The sequence below is a fragment of the Salmo salar genome, chromosome 11, assembly GCF_965601325.2.
Source record: "Salmo salar chromosome 11, fSalSal1, whole genome shotgun sequence".
Lineage (NCBI taxonomy): Eukaryota > Metazoa > Chordata > Actinopteri > Salmoniformes > Salmonidae > Salmo > Salmo salar.
This window is the reverse complement of record NC_138301.1, coordinates 111,653,241-111,673,842: the sequence shown is the minus strand read 5'-3', so window position 1 is coordinate 111,673,842 and position 20,602 is coordinate 111,653,241. Positions and strand designations below refer to the sequence as shown.

General features: G+C 44.5%; 1 protein-coding gene across 3 annotated transcripts in view; it reads right to left on the bottom strand.

Annotated features, from left to right (window-relative positions):
- The window catches only part of camk2a (calcium/calmodulin-dependent protein kinase II alpha), a 156,444-nt gene that overhangs the window by 34,521 nt on the left and 101,321 nt on the right, over window positions 1-20,602 (bottom strand). For all 3 annotated transcript variants that reach the window (XM_082958280.1, XM_082958281.1, XM_014129575.3), the window contains exons 5-7: window positions 17,470-17,535; window positions 11,168-11,240; window positions 7,977-8,079 (exon numbers count right to left, since the gene is read on the bottom strand). In XM_082958280.1, coding sequence (XP_082814406.1) covers window positions 7,977-8,079; window positions 11,168-11,240; window positions 17,470-17,535 — 242 coding nt within the window. The remainder of the gene's footprint in view (window positions 1-7,976; window positions 8,080-11,167; window positions 11,241-17,469; window positions 17,536-20,602) is intronic.

Here is a 20,602-nt window from a genome sequence, read left to right as displayed (position 1 = left end):
ATTTTTCCAGTGGAGATCAAGTTTATGAATTGCCTGGATGGGCTGTAGGACAGTGGATGTGCATTGATAATTCAAATGGAACTGTTAACGGGCATTACCTTTGGATTATCTTCAATAACTAACGACTATCAACCTATCAGCATCCAGGATGCAAACATACCATTTTAGAAAGCTCTAAAAGGGATACTCTCAGTGTAATAAAATAACAAGTTGATAGAGTTTAGCTCTATAGAATGTTCTAAATACTGGTACAAGCGTAATGCTATACAATACATAGTGATATAGGCTTTGATCAAAGACACATGCTGTTTTAAGTGTGAAGTGACACGAACCATATAAATCCATTATATATTATGATAGAGTACAGTAAAGTGATGAGAGTTCAGTGTCTTTGAATTGTTAAATGCAATATAACAAGGGGGAAAAAAGAACAACAAATTAACTTTGTATTCTGTCACAAACCAGGAAAAGATCACAGTATTAGAGAGATCTGCTCTGATAATTCTATTCCCCGGAATGTAAGAGAGAGTAATAACATTATACACATGTTCCTGGTCCCGCCTGCCTCACATTTCTCTCAATAGAGCTTCATTTGAGGTGTGAGGTCCATATGCTTATTACCTACCCTGACCAGACAGGCTGTCAATGTTCTAAGTCTGGTCATTAACTCTTTCTGACGGGTGATGAGACTCTTTATTTTACTGTTCAAGAATCACCACATCTTCTCATGTTCCAGCCTTGTTATGTGGACAAATGGATTATATATCAATCATCCGACAGAGAAGAAGAACGCATTCTTCCGTTTATTCTCCAGACCCAGGGAACCAGCCTGGGATTTTACGCACTGTGAACAAAGGACAGGTTGAAATATCCAGACTCATTTTCATTAAAGAAATGATAAAGCATCATGTGAAGAGTACAGTATAATCATAATGACCAGCAGAGCTGGGTGTGACAGCTACACCAGCTGTCCTGAGGAAAAGCAGCCAGCCAGGCGTTCCCCAAAACACTTTAGAAAAATCATCCTGATCTAAGAGAGGTGAGTCTGTAAACATGAACTGTGGGTATTGGATACGTGTCCTGTGGCTCATTAAAAGGGAACTGAATTCTAAGAGACATTCCTAGTTCCCTAGTTTTAAAACATATGTTTGATTCTGCTCCATGTGTTTTTCAGCGTATCCAAAGGGCAGGCTGGTGAAACATTGAAGGTACTGTGAGCCAACGCAACAGACTCAAAACTATGGGTGACAGGGCTTTCAAGACTGTGCCGTTCAGAAAAGCTTTCCAACACCTCTGTTAATTCTGTTCTCATGTCCTCTGGATCTGACGACACCTGTATATAGCTTTGGTTGTTGTCTGTGTTCTATGTTGCGTTTTGTTTTTTATATTGTTTTTTACGCCTTGGGTGTGAGAAATGCACTTTAACATATTCAATATATATATATATATATTTTTTTTTTTTGTAAATAATTTTTATTAAATTACTGAGCACATACTCAGGCAGGCATGGAAAACCAAAGCAGAGAGATTGTGTCAGCAGAGAGATTGGGTCAGCAGAGAGATTGGGTCAGCAGAGAGATCAAATAAAATAACATTTTATTGGTCACATACACATGGTTAGCAGATGTTAATGCGAGTTTTGCGAAATGCTTGTGCTTCTAGTTCCGACAATGCAGTAATATCTAACAAGTAATCTAACAAATTCACAACAACTACCTTATACCCAAATGTAAAGGGATGAATAAGAATATGCACATATAAATATATGGATGAGCGATGGCCGTGCGGCATAGGCAAGATGCAGTAGATGGTATAGAATACAGTATATACATATGAGATGATTAATATAATATTTAAACATTATTAAAGTGCCATTATTTAAAGTGACTAGTGATACATTTATTAAGTGCATTTATTAAAGTGGCCAGAGATTTGAGTCAGTATGTTGGCATCAGCCTCTCTATGTTAGTGATGGCTGTTTAACAGTCTGATGGCCTTAGAGATAGAAGCTGTTTTTCCAGTCTCTCGGTCCCAGCTTTGATACTCCTCTACTGACCTCGCCTTCAGGATGATCGCGGGGTGAACAGGCAGTGGCTCGGGTGGTTGTTGTCCTTGATGATATTTTTGGCCTTCCTGTGACATTGGGTGCTGTAGGTGTCCTGGAGGGCAGGTAGTTTGCCCCTGGTGATGCGTTGTGCAGACCTCACTACCCTCTGGAGAGCCTTGCGATTAAGGGTGGTGCAGTTGCCATACCAGCCCGACAGCATGCTCTCGATTATGCACCTGTAAAAGTTTGTGAGTGTTTTAGGTGACAAGACAAATTTCTTCAGCCTCCTGAGGTTTATTCTTCAAACCCAGGAAACCAGCCTGGGATTTTACGCACTGTGAACAAAGGACAGGTTGAAATATCCAGACTCATTTTCATTAAGGAAATGATAAAGCATCATGTGAAGAGTACAGTTCTTCACCACACTGTCTGTGTGGGTGGACCATTTCAGTTTGTCCGTGATGTGTACGCCGAGGAACTTAAAACCTTCCACCTTCTCCACTACTGTCCCGTCGATGTGGAATGTGGGTCGTTCCCTGAAGTCCACAATCATCTCCTTTGTTTTGTTGATGTTGAGTAAGTGGTTGTTTTCCTGACACCACACTCCGAGGGCCCTCAACTCCTCCCTGTAGGCCGTCTCGTCATTGTTGGTAATCGGGCCTACCACTGTCGTGTCATCTGCAAACTTGATGATTGAGTTGGAAGCGTGCATGGCCACGCAGTCAGGGGTGAACAGGGAGTACAGTAGAGGGCTGAGAACGCACCCTTGTGGGGCCCCAGTGTTGAGGATCAGCGGGGTGGAGATGTTGTTTCCTACCTTCACCACCTGGCGGCGGCCCGTCAGAAAGTCCAGGACCCAGTTGCACAGGGTGGGGTTAATGAAGAGTTTGGAGGGTACTATGGTGTTAAACGCTGAACTGTAGTCAATGAACAACATTCTTACATAGGTATTCCTCTTGTACAGATGGGATAGGGCAGTGTGCAGTGTGATGGCGATTGCATCGTCAGTGGACCTATTGTGGCGGTAAGCAAATTGGAGTGGGTCTAGGGTATCAGGTAGGGTGGAGGTGATACGCGCTCCAGCAGGTATATCTCTTTGGTCACCCCAAAAGCCAATTCCTCCTTTGGCTGCCTCTCCTTCCAGTTCTCTTCTGCCAATGACTGGAAAGAACTACAAAAATCACTGAAGCTGGAGACTCATATCTCCCTCACTAGCTTTAAGCACCAGCTGTCAGAGCAGCTCACAGATCACTGCACCTGTACAAAGCCCATCTGTAAACAGCCCATCCAACTACCTCATCCCCATACTGTATTTATTTATTTATCTTGCTCCTTTGCACCCCAGTATCTCTACTTGCACATTCATCTTCTGCACATCTACCATTCCAGTGTTTAATTGCTATATTGTAATTACTTCGCCACCATGGCCTATTTATTGCCTTAACTCCCTTATCTTATCTCATTTCCACTCACTGTATATAGACTTTCTGTTTTCTTTTTTTCTACTGTATTATTGACTGTATGTTTTGTTTATTCCATGTGTAACTCTGTGTTGTTGTATGTGTTGAACTGCTATGCATTATCTTGGCCAGGTTGCAGTTGCAAATGAGAACTTGTTCTCAACTAGCCTACCTGGTTAAATAAAGGTGAAATAAAAAATAAATAAAAAAATATGATCCTTGACCAGTCTCTCAAAGCACTTCATGATGACAGAAGTGAGGGCAACGGGGCAATAGTCATTTAGTTCAGTTACCTTTGCTTTCTCGGGAACAGGAACAACGGTGGCCATCTTGAAGCATGTGGGGACAACAGACTGGGATAGGGATTAATTAAATATGTCCATAAACACACCAGCCAGCTGGTCTGCGCATGCTCTGGTGATGCGGCCAGGGATGCCGTCTGAGCCAGCAGCCTTGCGAGGGTTAACATGTTTAAATATTTTACTCACATTGGCCATGGAGAAGGAGAGCCCACAGGCTTTGGTAGGGGGCCGTGTCAGTGGCACTGTATTGTCCTCAAAGCGAGTAAAGAAGTTGTTTAATTCATCTGTGAGCAAGACTTTGATGTTCGCGACGGGGCTGGTTTACTTTTTGTAAACCGTGATTGTCTGTAGACCCTGCCACATAAGTTTCGTGTTTGAGCCGTTGAATTGCGACTCTACTTTGTCTCTATACTGACGCTTTGCTTGTTTGATTGCCTTGCAGAGAGAATAGCTGCACTGTTTGTATTTGGTCATGTTTCTAGTCGCCTTGCCATGATTAAAAGCGGTGGTTCGTGCTTAATTTTTGTGCGAATGCTGCCATCAATCCACGTTTTCTGGTTAGGAAAGGTTTAAATAGTCACAGTGGGTACGACATATCCGATGCACTTGCTAATAAACTTGCTCAGAGATTCAGCGCATACATCAATGTTATTGTCTGAGGCTATCCGGAACATATCCCAGTCCACATGATCGAAGCAGTCTTGAAGCGTGGAATCTGATTGGTCAGACCAGCGTTGTATAGACCTGAGCACGGGCGTTTCCTGTTTTAGTTTCTGTCTATAGGCTGGGAGCAACAAAATGGAGTCGTGGTCAGATTTTCCCAAAGGCAGGGTGAGGGAGGGCTTGGAATGCATCGAGGAAGTTAGAGTAGCAATGATCCAGAATGCTACCAGCTCGTGTTGCGCATTCAATGTGCTGATAGAATTTAGGTAGTCTTGTTTTCAGATTAGCTTTGTTAAAATCCCCAGCTACAGTAAATGCAGCCTCAGGATGTATGGTTTCCAGTTTACATAGAGTCCAGTGAAGTTCTTTTAGGGCCTACGAGGTATCTGCCTGAGTGGGGATATACACGGCTATGATTATAATCGAAGATAATTGTCTTGGAAGATAATGCTCTTGGAAGATAATCTCTTGGAGATGTTTGTTTCTGTCGGCGCGATGCATGAAGAAACCGGGCGGCTGCACCAACTCTGACAACATATCCCAAGTGAGCCATGTTTCCATGAAACAGAGAATGTTACAATCTCTGATGTCTCTCTGGAAGGCAACTCGTGCCCTAATTTCGTCCACTTTGTTATTTAGAGATTGGACATTGGCGAGTAATATGCTCAGAAGCGGTGGATGATGTGCTCGCCTTCTGAGTCTGACCAGTAGGCCGCTCCGTCTGCCTCTCCTGAGGCGACCGCGTTGTTTTGGGTCGGCCTCTGGGATAAGATCCCATGTCCAGGGTGAAGGTCCGAACAAAGAATCCGCTTCGGGAAAGACGTATTCCTGGTCGTAATGTTGGTAAGTTGACATCGCTATAATACCCAATAGTTATCCCAGGTGTATGTAATAACACTTGAGATTTTCTGGGCTAACAATGTCGGAAAAAATACATTAAAAAAACAAATAACTGCATAGTTTTATAAGGACCTGAAGCGAGGCGACCATCTCTGTTGACGCCATTTTGCTTGGGCCAGCAGAGAGATTGGGACAGCAGAGAGAGACTTCCCTCCTGGTTACGGTAGAGCTCCTATCCCAAGGGCTCATGTGATTGGCTGGATAAAAAGTCATTTATTTCCTGTGACCTTCTTAACCGAAGGGCACCAATCACACGGCAGGACCAGTCTGGTTAGTTACACCAGTCGTTCAGCTAGGTTAGTTAGACCAGTTGGTCAGGTAGGTTAGTTAGACCAGTCAGCTAGGTTAGTTAGACCAGTCAGTTAGGTTAGTTGGTGGGGCTAGCGGCAGCTTAGATATTCAACATACTTCTTCTTATTATTATTCCCCCGCCTACTCCTCCTACAGCGTTTATGCTAGAAACCGTTCCAAATTCAGAACGTGCGGAATGGTCTGGATCGAGTTGCTTGTATACAACTTTTTGATATCTGCTACACTTTTTATGTTATTAAACTTTTCGTACAATTTTGGCACAAATCCGCCCACATGGGATTTTTCAAGATTTTAATCCTCTCCATTGTGACGTCATCACTTCCAACTGTCATTTTCTCATTAAACATTTGACGCAAATCAGATAATAATCCTAGACAAAATATTTCAGGCTGTACCAGCTTTGTATACTTCTCTGTTACTCAAATCTGGAGTTTGGACGAATAAAATTTGTATCAAAAGATACAGCAGTTTAAGTAGCCGCATCAACATCATTTTCTGTAACATTTTGGCAAACAACGTCCATTTTGACCACTCCCGCAACAAGTTAGACAAAAAGTTAGAGCGTATGGGATATTCATCTACTTCTCTGCTATTCATAGCTGTGCGCGGAATCAAAATGTTCCATACGGAACTTACGGTACAGCTGTTTTTGTAACACATGTTTTTCAAACTTTCCCAAACAGCTGCCGTTTTGTCCACTAACGCTATTACATACCACAACTTTACAACTTCTGACAGCAACCACACAACTGCTTATCCTATCTAGTGGCAACAACCACACAATTACATACCACAACCGTAAAACTTTTGACAGCAACCACACAACTTCTAACCTCAAACACACAACTTCTGACCTCAACCGCACAACTTCTGAACACAACCACACAATTACATACCTCAACCAGATAACTTCTGACTGCAACCGCACAACTTCTGACCATATCTAGTGACCACAACCACACAATTACATACCATGACCACACAACTTTTGACCACAAAACTTTTGATCACACATCTAACGACTTACCATATCCACACAACTTTTTTTTACCACAACCACACAACTACCGAACCACATCTAGTGAACACAACTTCTGTTCTCAACCACACAACTTCTGACCTCAACCACACAACTTCTGACCACATCTAGTGACCACAACCACACAATGACATACCTCAACCACATAACTTCTGACCGCTATCAAACAGATTCTGACCACATCTAGTGTCCACAACCACACAACTCCTGACCTCAACCACACAATTACATACAACAACAACACAACTTCTGACCACAAAACTTCTGATCACACATTTAACTACTAACCATATCCAAACAACTTTTGACAACAACTACTGAACCACATAACTACTGACCACTACTACCAAAACTTCTAGATCAGTCGGTCAGCTAGGTTAGTTAGGCCAGTTGGTCAGCTAGGTTAGTTAGACCAGTCAGTCAGTTAGGTTAGTTAGACCAGTCAGTCAGCTCGGTTAGTTAGACCAGTCAGTCTGACTGATTAGTTAGACCAGTCTGTCAGCTAGGTTAGTTAGACCAGTCATCAACTAGGTTAGTTAGACCAGTCAGTCAACTAGGTTAGTTAGACCAGTCTGTCAGCTAGGTTAGTTAGACCAGTCATCAACTAGGTTAGTTAGACCAGTCTGTAAGCTAGGTTAGTTAAACCAGTCAGTCAGCTATGTTAATTAGACCAGTCAGTCAGCTAGGTTAGTTAGACCAGTCTGTAAGCTAGGTTAGTTAAACCAGTCAGTCAGCTAGGTTAGTTAGAGCAGTCATAGTGATGGAAAATGAGCTGTGTCAAACCTACTCAAACAAGATGGTTTTACACTGCAGGCCTCACTACTAATGAGTCTGGATGGGGCTGTGGTATTTCTATTTCTGGTGGCAATGGAATTCATAAATAAAACAAGCGGTAAACAGCTCTCTTTGCCCTGTGGTGGTCATGACGCCACAAAACTAGTTATTCCTACCAGGATTATCTTTTTTTAATGTAAACTTTCCCCTTTGTTTTAGTTTTGGTGTTTCTCCGGAATAGATGTAGAGGAAATGTTCCTTTTTTGATGATATTCGATGCAAAGCATTTGTTTGATTGGATTCCATAGGAGTCTTTGAATTATTGATTTCCCTCTGAAGGCTGTTTCCCTGGTGGAAATATTAACATTAAACATCCTAAATCTTGCATAAGTCGACCTGCTTTAGAAGCCAGTCTTTATTTGCATTCCTGTTTTGTGTGTGTGCGTGCGTGTGTAATTACGATTCATATCAGCCATTACCAAACCAGGCTTGTTGGTCCCCCTCCACCTCGATGGCCAGGCCAAAGTCTGCCAGCTTCACTGCAGCTCCCTTGGACTTGGAGGCAAGCAGAAGGTTCTCAGGCTGCGTAGAAAGAGAGAGGTCAGCCAGTCAGTCAGCAGTCAGTTAGTCAGCCTGTTAGCCAGCCAGTCAGTCAGCAGTCAGTCAGCCAGCAGTCAGTCAGTCAGCAGTCAGTTAGTCAGCCAGTTAGCCAGCCAGTCAGTCAGCAGTCAGTCAGTCAGCAGCCAGTCAACAGTCAGTTAGCCAGCCAGTTAGTCAGCAGTCAGTCAGTCAGCAGTCAGTCAGCAGTCAGTTAGTCAGCCAGTTAGCCAGCCAGTCAGTCAGCAGTCAGTCAGTCAGCCAGCAGTCAGTTAGCCAGCCAGTCAGTCAGCAGTCAGTCAGTCAGCAGTCAGTCAGTCAGCAGTCAATTAGTCAGCCAGTTAGCCAGCCAGTCAGTCAGCAGTCAGTCAGTCAGCAGTCAGTCAGCAGTCAGTTAGTCAGCCAGTTAGCCAGCCAGTTAGTCAGCAGTCAGTCAGTCAGCAGTCAGTCAGTCAGCAGTCAGTTAGTCAGCCAGTTAGCCAGCCAGTCAGTTAGCAGTCAGTCAGTCAGCAGTCAGTCAGTCAGCAGTCAGTCAGTCAGCAGTCAGTTAGTCAGCCAGTCAGTCAGCAGTCAGTTAGTCAGCCAGTTAGCCAGCCAGTCAGTCAGCAGTCAGTTAGTCAGTCAGTCAGTCAGTCGGCAGTCAGTTAGTCAGCCAGTTAGCCAGCCAGTCAGTCAGCAGTCAGTTAGTCAGCCAGTTAGTCAGCAGTCAGTTAGTCAGTCACTCAGTCAGCAGTCAGTTAGTCAGCCAGTTAGTCAGCCAGTTAGCCAGCCAGTCAGTCAGCAGTCAGTCAGTCAGCAGTCAGTTAGTCAGCCAGTTAGCCAGACAGTCAGTCAGCAGCCAGTCAGTCAGCAGTCAGTCAGTCAGCAGTCAGTTAGTCAGCCAGTCAGTCAGCAGTCAGTCAGTCAGCAGTCAGTTAGTCAGCCAGTTAGTCAGCAGTCAGTCAGCCAGCCAGTCAGTCAGCAGTCAGTCAGTCAACAGTCAGTTAGTCAGCCAGTTAGCCAGTCAGTCAGCAGTCAGTCAGTCAGCAGTCAGTTAGTCAGTCAGCAGTCAGTTAGTCAGCCAGTTAGTCAGCCAGTCAGTCAGCAGTCAGTTAGCCAGCCAGTCAGTCAGCAGTCAGTCAGTCAGTCAACAGTCAGTTAGTCAGCCAGTTAGCCAGTCAGTCAGCAGTCAGTCAGTCAGCAGTCAGTTAGTCAGTCAGCAGTCAGTTAGTCAGCCAGTTAGCCAGCCAGTCAGTCAGCAGTCAGTCACCCAAAGGAGACAGGAGGCCTGAGCAGAAGCAGGGATACGGTGGCAGACAGACATGACTCTAGGCTGGGCCAGATTGAATAGTGTTAATGACTTTGTGTGGTTGCAGCATGACAGAGCTCTGATAAATACAGCACCCAGCCACTTCTATCCCACACAGACGGAGGAATGAACACCCCACCTCCTGCCGCCAATCACTCTACTGCTGCTATGAGATGTTATCCACCCCCTGATAAACACAGACACACACCACACGCACGACTGCACACAGGCACACATACACAAACACACACACACCTAAAATCGCAGCCTACACAGATGAATTTTATCACTCCATCTTCCCTCAGTTCCCAGGTGCTGGGAGGCAGATGTGAAACCATGTGAACGGAACATGTATCTGTTGGGCAGAAGGGTCTCTCTTTGTACTAGCATGTGTTAGTGCATGATAATCACAGTGTGAGTGTTGAAGAAGTCCATAAGAAAAATTTGAAAAAATACATTTTGATGTAATAAACAAAAATGTACCTTTGAAAGAGTGTGGGTATATATAGCGGTAACTGAACAATTATTTTGGTTACTACATTGTTCCATATGTGTTATTTCATAGTTGTGATGTCTTTACTACTTTTGTACAATGTAGAAAATAGTAAAAATAAAGAAAAACCCTTGAATGAGTAGGTGTATAGCCAGTACTTGAATACGTGTATTAATAAATGAAACAGTACTGGAACCTGTGATTTATCTGTCCCTCTTTGACACTACAACAGGGTAGACATACTGTAGCACACGCCAATGCTGTCTGACGTGATGGAGATGGTGTGAGGGCTTGTTTCCATTTTTACTCCCATGAGCTGATGTTGAGATATGGAGTACATGTACTGTACAAGACAAGTTGGCAACAGAACAGTGGATCAATGGTGGTTGCACTGTAAGTGAATGCCTATTTTATAATCATCAAACTGTGTGCAGGGGAAATTACTTATGACAGAAGAGGGTTTAGCAGCATCTCCCCTGAATTCTCTGATTGGTTTGATTGGGCTTTTGTTATTCTGTCTACATACCTACAGGTGAATCACACTGAAAGTCTTGGCTAGGGTTGCAAAATTCTGGGAACTTTAAATAAATTCCCTGGTTTTCCAGAAATCCTGGATGGAGAATTCCTGACTCTGGGATCCTCCAACCGGGATTTTGGAAAAACCAGGGAATGTATTGAACATTTGTGGAATTTTGCAACCTTAGTCAAGGCAGAGAGGAATGGCCTGTTGGCCTGTTATCTGCTGCCTGAGGAGCAAACATTACATAGATGTGTCCTCAAGGTTCAAATTAAAAAGAGCCTGGATGGTTAAAATGAATGTTTAAATTAATGAAAATATCAACAAATGTATCATCTGAAGTTTCTGACTACATACTTAGAAGAAAAGTTGTTATCTGGAACCTAAAAGGATTCTTTGGCTGTCCCCATAGGATAACCCTTTAAAGAACCCTATTTGGTTCAAGGTAAAACCCTTTTGAGTTCCATGCAGAACCCTTTACACAGAGGGTTCACATGGAACCCAAAAGAGTTCTACCTGAAACCAAAAATGGTTCTACTTGGAACCAAAAAAGGGTTCTCCTATGGGGACAGCTATGGACTGGGCCATTGCTCCGAAGAACCCTTTAGGAACCCTATTTTCTAAGAGTGTACAGATTATTTAAATCCAAATCCATTTTTTATCAAATCAATCAGATAATAACAATGTCATCAAAGTGATATCTTGCAGTGGATAAGCAGTCTGTGCCTGTGCAGAACACAGTCTGTCTTTTCATTGAATTGTTATTAAATCTTACCTTGAGGTCTCTGTGAACGACTCCCATCTGATGGCAATGAAGCACTGCCTCCAGAATCTGCTGAATACAATGACTATGAAAAGAGAGAGAGAAAACTGAAAGACTGAGTGAGCTGGGAGTTTTGAGAGGCTAAATTGAATGCTATTGAAAATGGGCTTCACTTCAGCATTAATCCACACAGCATTTTGGATAAAATGGCTTATGCACCTCCAAAACAATACAAAGACACACAGAGGTGTTAGATTTGGCCATTCATTTTCCTAAACTGTCGATCAACACAGTAGCACGGGCCAAAGCCTGATGAGTTTTTGCATGTTTGGCTGGGAGTCAGTGGGAAGATAATTAGCAACAAGACTCAGCTGTCAATCAAGCAGTGGAGCAGTGGAGCAGGGAGAACCCGGTCCGCAGAGATAGAGAGACTGACACGCTAAACCCGGGCGAAGTGTGTACATTGATGTGAGGTCGCTCCTACACGTCCACAGCCATCTGTTTCCATTTGTTTCTGTTCATTAATTTGTTTTGTGGCCCTGTTGCTTTGTCACTGCAAGCAATGGCCCAGTCCATAGCTGGTGTTGGGTGAATTAGTGAGATACTCTATCATGAATAGATTTACGGAGGTAAAGCTGTTCAATCCAAATGAACAGTCCAATAACGGACCTGCAGACAAAACAAAGGCCTCTGACTGTGACGACATGACAACAAAGTTTTAACTGAAAGGCTTTAGACAATCAGAGGAGGCTCCTCAGAGGAGGAAGGGGAGGACCATCCTCCTCAATAAATGTCATAATAATAGTGAAACATTAAAAACGTTATCCTTTTTAGATAAAACTATACTAAATATATTCACATTACCAAATAACCAATTTAAACACACTGTTTTGCAATGAACATACATGGCCCATCTGTAAATCTGTAAATAGCCCAACCAACTACCTCATCCCCTACTGTATTTATTTATTTATCTTGCTCCTTTGCACCCTAGTATTTCTACTTTGCACATTCATCTACTGCACATCTACCATTCCAGTGTTTAATTGCTATATTGTAATTACTTCGCCACCATGGCCTATTTATTGCCTTACCTCCCTTATCTGATCTCATTTGCACACGTTGTGTACAGACTTGTTTTTCTACTGTATTATTGACTGTGTGTTTGTTTACTCCATGTGTAACTCTGTGTTGTTGTATGTGTCGAACTGCGTTGCTTTATCTTGGCCAGGTCGCAGTTGTAAATGAGAACTTTTTCTCAACTTGCCTACCTGGTCAAAAAAAAGGTGAAATAAAAAAAATAAAAAAATGAAGGTCTAAAGTAACCTCAACAGCACTCTGTAGGGTAGCACCGTGGTGTAGCCAGAGGACAGCTAGCTTCCGTCCTTCTCTGGGTACATTGACTTCAATACAAAACCTAGGAGGCTCGTGGTTCTCACCCCCTTTCATAGACTTAAACAGTAATTATGACAACTTCCGGAAGATGTCCTCCAACCTATCAGAGCTCTTTCAGCATGAACTGACATGTTGTCCACCCAATCAAAGGATCAGAGAATGAATCTAGTACTGAAAGCATAAGCTACACCTAGCTACTGTAGCACTCCAGTGCATAAAATGTGGTGAGTAGTTGACGCAAAGAGAGAGAGAAAGACAATAGTTGAAAAGTTTTGAACAAATTCATTTCTTTATAATGAAGGAGAAGCGAGAGAGAGAGAGAGAGAGAGAGAGAGAGAGCTAGCTATATTTTGTTGTATTTTTTTTCACTTTCACTTACTTAGCTAGTGAATGCAGCTAGCTAATTTAATCTACACAAACACCTGACTCAAACAGAGAAGGCTGCTATGTTACCTAGCTGGTTATGGCTATCCAACACTGGAACTTCCAAGTCAAGGTAAGCTTTTGGTTTTATTAATATATTGCCACCGAGGCCCGCCGGTCTAACTGCTAATCAGCTTTCTGCTGACTGTACACTGTACTGCATGTTTGTAGAGGGTTTACTAATGTGTTAGTTCTAGTAGCTATGTTGACTATGATATTAATATGGTGACAACGATGTAGGCTGTGTAGCGGTTAGCGGTTATGATATGAAGGTTTGGCTTGGATACGTTTTTTCGCCTGGTCACAGAAAGATGATATGTTCTGCAAGTCCACAAGCGAAGGAAAAAAGTGAGAGGAGGAGAGTGTACAGATGCAAGAAGGAATACAACAATCAAAGAGATCATGCTGTTTGTATGTGGCTTCTATGAAAGTGAACTGTGTGTACATGTGATCAGGGGTGTATTCATACTGCCGATTCTGTTGAAAAACGTTTCTTAAACGGATGTAAACGAAACGGGGATGAACATCCAATCAAATTGTATTTGTGTAACGCCCTGGCCATAGAGAGGGGTTTTTTGTTCTTTATTTTGGTTAGGCCAGGGTGTTACATTGGGTGGGCGTTCTATGTTCCTTTTTCTATGTTTTGGTATTTCTTTGTTTTGGGCCATGTGTGTGGCTCCCAATCAGGCACAGCTGAAGCTCGTTGCTGCTGATTGGGAGTCACACATAAGGAGCATGTTTTTCCTTTGGGTTTTGTGGGTAATTGTTTCTGTTTTGAGTATTTTCCTAACAGGACTGTTTGCTGTCGTTTTGTTCATTTTGTAGTGTTCTCTTGTTTATTTGAATTAAAATTCTAATGATGAACACATCCTCTGCTGCACCTTGGTTCCCTCTTCCAGACAGCTGTTACAGAATTACCCACCAACAACGGACCAAGCAGCAGAGGAAGGAGCAGCACAAGGAGAGGCACCAGGAGAAAAGCTATCTGGAGTCATGGACTTGGGAGGAAATCCTGGACGGGAAAGGACCATGGACTCAAGCTGGGGATTATCGCCGCCCACAGTGGGAGATCGAGGCGGCGAGAGCTGAGAGGCGCTGGTATGAGGAAAGGGAGCGCAACGGACACGGGAGGCAGCCCCACAATTTTGTTTGGGGGGGGGCACACGGGGAGATTGGCGGAGTCAGGTGGTAGACCTAAGCCAACTCCCCGTGCTTACCGGAAGCAGCGTGGTACTGGTAAGACACCGTGTTATGCTGTGGAGCGCACGGTGTCCCCAGTGCGCGTTCAAAGCCCGGTGCGCTACATACCAGCCCCCCGCAAGTGCCATGCGAGTGCAGGCATCGAGCCAGGGCGGATGGTGCCAGCTCAGCGCGTCTGGTCTCCAGTGCGCCTCCTCGGTCCAGGTTATCCTGCGCCGGCGTTGCGCACTGTGTCTCCAGAGCGCTGGGAGGGTCCAGTTCGCCCAATGCCTGCTCTCCGCCCGTGCCGGGCCAAAGTGGGCATTCAGCCTGGAGTGTGGGTAAAGAGTGTCCGTACCAGAACTCCAGTGCTCCCCCACAGCCCGGTTTATCCTGTGCCTCCTCCTCGGACCAGGCCTCCGGTGGGTCTCCCCATCCTGGTCCATCCTGTGCCACCTCCCAGGGCCAGGCCTCCAGTGGGTCTCCCCATCCTGGTCCATCCTGTGCCACCTCCCAGGACTAGGCCTCCAGTGGGTCTCACCTGTCCAGAGCAGTCAGAGCTGCCCGCCAGTCAACAGTCGCCAGAGCTGCCCGCCAGTCAACAGTCGCCAGAGCTGCCCGCCAGTCAACAGTCGTCAGAGCTGCCCGCCAGTCAACAGTCGTCAGAGCTGCCCGCCAGTCAACAGTCGTCAGAGCTGCCCGCCAGTCAACAGTCGTCAGAGCTGCCCGCCAGTCAACAGTCGTCAGAGCTGCCCGCCAGTCAACAGTCGCCAGAGAGGCCAGACTGCGCTGAACTGCCGGAGTGGCCAGACTGCGCTGAACTGCCGGAGTGGCCAGACTGCGCTGAACTGCCAGAGTGGCCAGACTGCCCTGAACTGCCAGAGTGGCCAGGGACGCCCGCCAGCCGGGCGCGGCCAGGGACGCCCGCCAGCCGGGCGCGGCCAGGGACGCCCACCAGCCGGGCGCAACCTTCGCCGCCCGCCAGCCGGGCGCAACCAGGGTCGCCCGCCAGCCGGGCGCGGCCAGGGACGCCCGCCAGCCGGGCGCGGCCAGGGACGCCCACCAGCCGGGCGCAACCTTCGCCGCCCGCCAGCCGGGCGCAACCAGGGTCGCCCGCCAGCCGGGCGCAACCATCGCCGGCCGCCAGCCGGGCGCAACCAGGGTCGCCCGCCAGCCGGGCGCAGCCATCGCCGCCCACCAGACCTTCGGCGCGGCCAGGTGCGCCACCTAAGAGGGCGACGCCAAGGGTGGAGCAGAGGCCACGTCCCGCACCTGAGCCGCCGCCGTAAGAAGGCCCACCCGGACCCTCCCCTTCAGAGTCAGGTTTTGCGGCCGGAGTCCGCACCTTTGGGGGGGGGGGTACTGTAACGCCCTGGCCATAGAGAGGGGTTTTTTGTTCTTTATTTTGGTTAGGCCAGGGTGTTACATTGGGTGGGCGTTCTATGTTCCTTTTTCTATGTTTTGGTATTTCTTTGTTTTGGGCCATGTGTGTGGCTCCCAATCAGGCACAGCTGAAGCTCGTTGCTGCTGATTGGGAGTCACACATAAGGAGCATGTTTTTCCTTTGGGTTTTGTGGGTAATTGTTTCTGTTTTGAGTATTTTCCTAACAGGACTGTTTGCTGTCGTTTTGTTCATTTTGTAGTGTTCTCTTGTTTATTTGAATTAAAATTCTAATGATGAACACATCCTCTGCTGCACCTTGGTTCCCTCTTCCAGACAGCCGTTACAATTTGTCACATGCACTGAATACAACAGGTGAAATGCTTACTTACAACCCCTTAACCAACAATGCAGTTTTTATAAAACAGAGTTAAGAAAATATTTCGTAAATAAACCAAAGTCATTTTTTTTTTTTTTTAAATAACACATAACAATAATGAGGATATATACAAGGGGTACCTGTACCGAGTCAATGTGCAGGGATGCAGGTTAGTTGAGGTAATTTGTACATTAGAAACTCTCATTTGCAACTGTTGGACTAATGATTGCATCCTAGATTAGCTACATGCAGGCAAGAGTGTGTAAGGCGGTATTGAATGTGTCAATGTCTGTCACCTTGATTACTCCAATTTATCTCGACCTGTGCACCTACGTTGTAAACTTTCACTCATAGGCTAGGTTGTAGTAACCTCATGATGGGTATAGTGAAAATGTGAGTATTATGTAGTAGCCTAAAACTATTGATGTTACATTGAGCTAGGGTAATGGAATATGAATGACAGTTATCCCCTTATCCCTGCCTGTGCCATTAAACCCCTACAACTCATCCAGAACGCCGCAGCCCGTCTGGTGTTCAACCTTCCCAAGTTCTCTCACGTCACCCCGCTCCTCCGCACACTCCACTGGCTTCCAGTTGAAGCTCGCATCTGCTACAAGACCATGGTGCTTGCCTACGGAGCTGTGAGGGGAACGGCACCTCCGTACCTTCAGGCTCTGATCAGGCCCTACACCCAAACAAGGGCACTGCGTTCATCCACCTCTGGCCTGCTGGCCCCCCTACCTCTGCGGAAGCACAGTTCCCGCTCAGCCCAGTCAAAACTGTTCGCTGCTCTGGCACGCCAATGGTGGGACAAGCTCCCTCACGACGCCAGGACAGCGGAGTCAATCACCACCTTCCGTAGACACCTGAAACCCCACCTCTTTAAGGAATACCTGGGATAGGATATAGTAATCCTTCTAAACATCCCCCCCCCCAAAAAAAAGATATAGATGTACTATTGTAAAGTGGTTGTTCCACTGGATATCATAAGGTGAATGCACCAATTTGTAAGTCGCTCTGGATAAGAGCGTCTGCTAAATGACGTAACTGTAAAATGTAAATGTATATCCAATATTCTGTAAAATAAATAAGGCCATGCACATTAAAAGAAAATATCATCCTCCCTCATCTTAAACGGCAACGACCGCCACTGTAGACCGGGGGGGGGGGGGGGCAATTCCAGTCCTCGGGGGCCTGATTGGTGTCACAGTTTTGCCCCAGCTCCAGCTAACACACCTGACTCCAATAATCAGATAATCATGATCTTCAGTTTAGAATGATTAATCAGATGTGTTTGCTAGGGATGGAGAAACAGTGTGACACCAATCAGGCTCCTGAGGACTGTAGTTGCCCACCCCTGGTCTAGACGATATACAGTATATCAGGGTTCTATATATATATATATGCCTTTAGATGATCTCCTGGTTTGGGAATGCTGGGACCTCTGTATAATTCAATGAATCCATGTTACATTGAAAATTTGAACTCTCTAAATTGCTTTGTCACGTATCTGTGTTTGGGTTTATTCCATGTGTTTTGTGAGGTGGTTCCACTGACCTGGCGTCAGCCTCACTGTAGTACTCTCGAGCAACAATGTCTTCGAAGAGTTCGCCGCCCGTCACTCTGAGGAAGAGAGAGGATTGTTAGGCTGCCTGTCTCAAGAGGATGAAGGTGGCCACCAGAGCATGGAGCCAGCGTGAGAGAAATACTCCCTTCCCAATGCCCCCCATATCAGCCACTGAGACACACTGACAAAGATCAGCTTTAATACTGCAAATAGAGTGTGGCTTCCATCAGTGTAATTGTCTGAATCATTTCCAATCCTCCATATATTTTTTTGTAAAAATATTTTTTTAAATTGGGAGAAAACTGTGTGTTGACATGGAACCTAACAGGCACCTCAAATGTACATTTCTGATGTGGGAAAAGGCATAACCCAAGCAGTTGTCTCACTGTTGCTAAGTTCAGAATTTGAGAGTATGAATCTTCTACAGGATACTCTAGGAGACAGCTAAATGTTACCCAGTCCTGCCTTCACAGGATACTAGGAGACAGCTAAATGTTACCCAGTCCTGCCTTCACAGGATACTAGGAGACAGCTAAATGTTACCCAGTCCTGCCTTCACAGGATACTAGGAGACAGCTAAATGTTACCCAGTCCTGCCTTCACAGGATACTAGGAGACAGCTAAATGTTACCCAGTCCTGCCTTCACAGGATACTATGAGACAGCTAAATGTTACCCAGTCCTGCCTTCACAGGATACTAGGAGACAGCTAAATGTTACCCAGTCCTGCCTTCACAGGATACTATGAGACAGCTAAATTGTAACGCCCTGGCCATAGAGAGGGGTTTTTTGTTCTTTATTTTGGTTAGGCCAGGGTGTTACATTGGGTGGGCGTTCTATGTTCCTTTTTCTATGTTTTGGTATTTCTTTGTTTTGGGCCATGTGTGTGGCTCCCAATCAGGCACAGCTGAAGCTCGTTGCTGCTGATTGGGAGTCACACATAAGGAGCATGTTTTTCCTTTGGGTTTTGTGGGTAATTGTTTCTGTTTGAGTATTTTCCTAACAGGACTGTTTGCTGTCGTTTTTGTTCATTTTGTAGTGTTCTCTTGTTTTTTTAAATTAAAATTCTAATGATGAACACATCCTCTGCTGCACCTTGGTTCCCTCTTCCAGACAGCCGTTACATAAATGTTACCCAGTCCTGCCTTCACAGGATACTATGAGACAGCTAAATGTTACCCAGTCCTGCCTTCACAGGATACAAGGAGACAGCTAAATGTTACCCAGTCCTGCCTTCACAGGATACTATGAGACAGCTAAATGTTACCCAGTCCTGCCTTCACAGGATACTATGAGACAGCTAAATGTTACCCAGTCCTGCCTTCACAGGATACTATGAGACAGCTAAATGTTACCCAGTCCTGCCTTCACAGGATACAAGGAGACAGCTAAATGTTACCCAGTCCTGCCTTCACAGGATACTATGAGACAGCTAAATGTTACCCAGTCATGCCTTCACAGGATACTATGAGACAGCTAAATGTTACCCAGTCCTGCCTTCACAGGATACTATGAGACAGCTAAATGTTACCCAGTCATGCCTTCACAGGCTACAAGGAGACAGCTAAATGTTACCCAGTCATGCCTTCACAGGATACTAGGAGACAGCTAAATGTTACCCAGTCCTGCCTTCACAGGATACAAGGAGACAGCTAAATGTTACCCAGTCATGCCTTCATAGGATACAAGGAGACAGCTAAATGTTAACGAGTTATGCCTTCACAGGATTAACACATAGACTGGCACACACTGACCATGTATCGCTAAATATACAGTACGAATGACGTAAACAAATATACACTCAGAATGATAAGTAGATTAAGTCTGATATTTGTAGGCTTATTTCATAAACCTGCTAGTACAAAGTGATTGGGCTCTGACAAACTAGTTTGCTCCTAAATGTGTCAGCTTTAAAGACTATGGAAGGGAATTTAGTTTTTCTTAGTCTCTCATTTTTGTCAGTTTCGAAACTTTCACTACGTCACTGTGTATTATCCCAAAGAATTAAGCAAGTGTGATCTTTATGATTTGGGCACTATAGGAAGACACATTTCAGTTGAATGCATTCAGTTGTACAATTGACTAGGTTCGTTTCTTAATCAAAGAGAATCTATAGCAAGGGACTGCTTCTAAACACCATCCTGCTGTTTCAGATGAGTTAAGAACAACTTGCATTGTCATCAAGATCTTCTTATGCAACACTTTGTCCTGCTGCTCATTGTCACACTTACAAAGCTGTTCTTATTCATTCAGAGACTTTAATAGGGAAGAGGCAGCTAAGAGAAGACGCCTCATAACCGAGGCAAGAAGAATTCTCTTGAAGGTACAATATAATTCCAGTTTCTGTATTATAATTCCAGTTTCTGTAATATAATTCCATTTTCTGTAATATAATTCCAATTTCTGTAATATAATTCCAGTTCCTATAATATAATTCCAGTTTCTGTAATATAATTCCAGTTTCTGTAATATAATTCCAGTTTCTGTAATATAATTCCAATTTCTGTAATATAATTCCAGTTCCTATAATATAATTCCAGTTTCTGTAATATAATTCCAGTTTCTGTAATATAATTCCAGTTCCTGTAATATAAATACAATTTTTGTAATATAATTCCAGTTCCTGTAATATAATTCCAGTTCCTGTAATATAATTCCAGTTTCTGTAATGAAAAGCATTCAAGACCTCCAGGGGACTGTAATCACTGTTATGCAGACTGAAATCAACAGTTCCTTGAAAGGCATTGAAAGATATTACAACAGTTGAGTGTTTACAATGCATATAATAGTGATATTTACAGAACTAATATATTATGGTGCACTCAGAGAGTACGGAGCACACTCAACACTACAGGTCTCTCTAGTCATAATTAGTGGTTAGATACAAACCATAGCCTATGGCAGGGATCATCAACTAGATTCAGCAGCGGGACAATTTTTTTGTTGTTGAGCAGATGGTCAGGGGGCTGGAAAATAATTACAAATAATTTGTGGACTGAAAATGTACCATAAGAAGCCAAAACTGATGTAATAGTTGACTAAACATAATAATGTCAAACCTTGCTTACATTTGTATTCGATCAAATATACTGTATATCTCTATTATGCATGGGAATACTTAAGA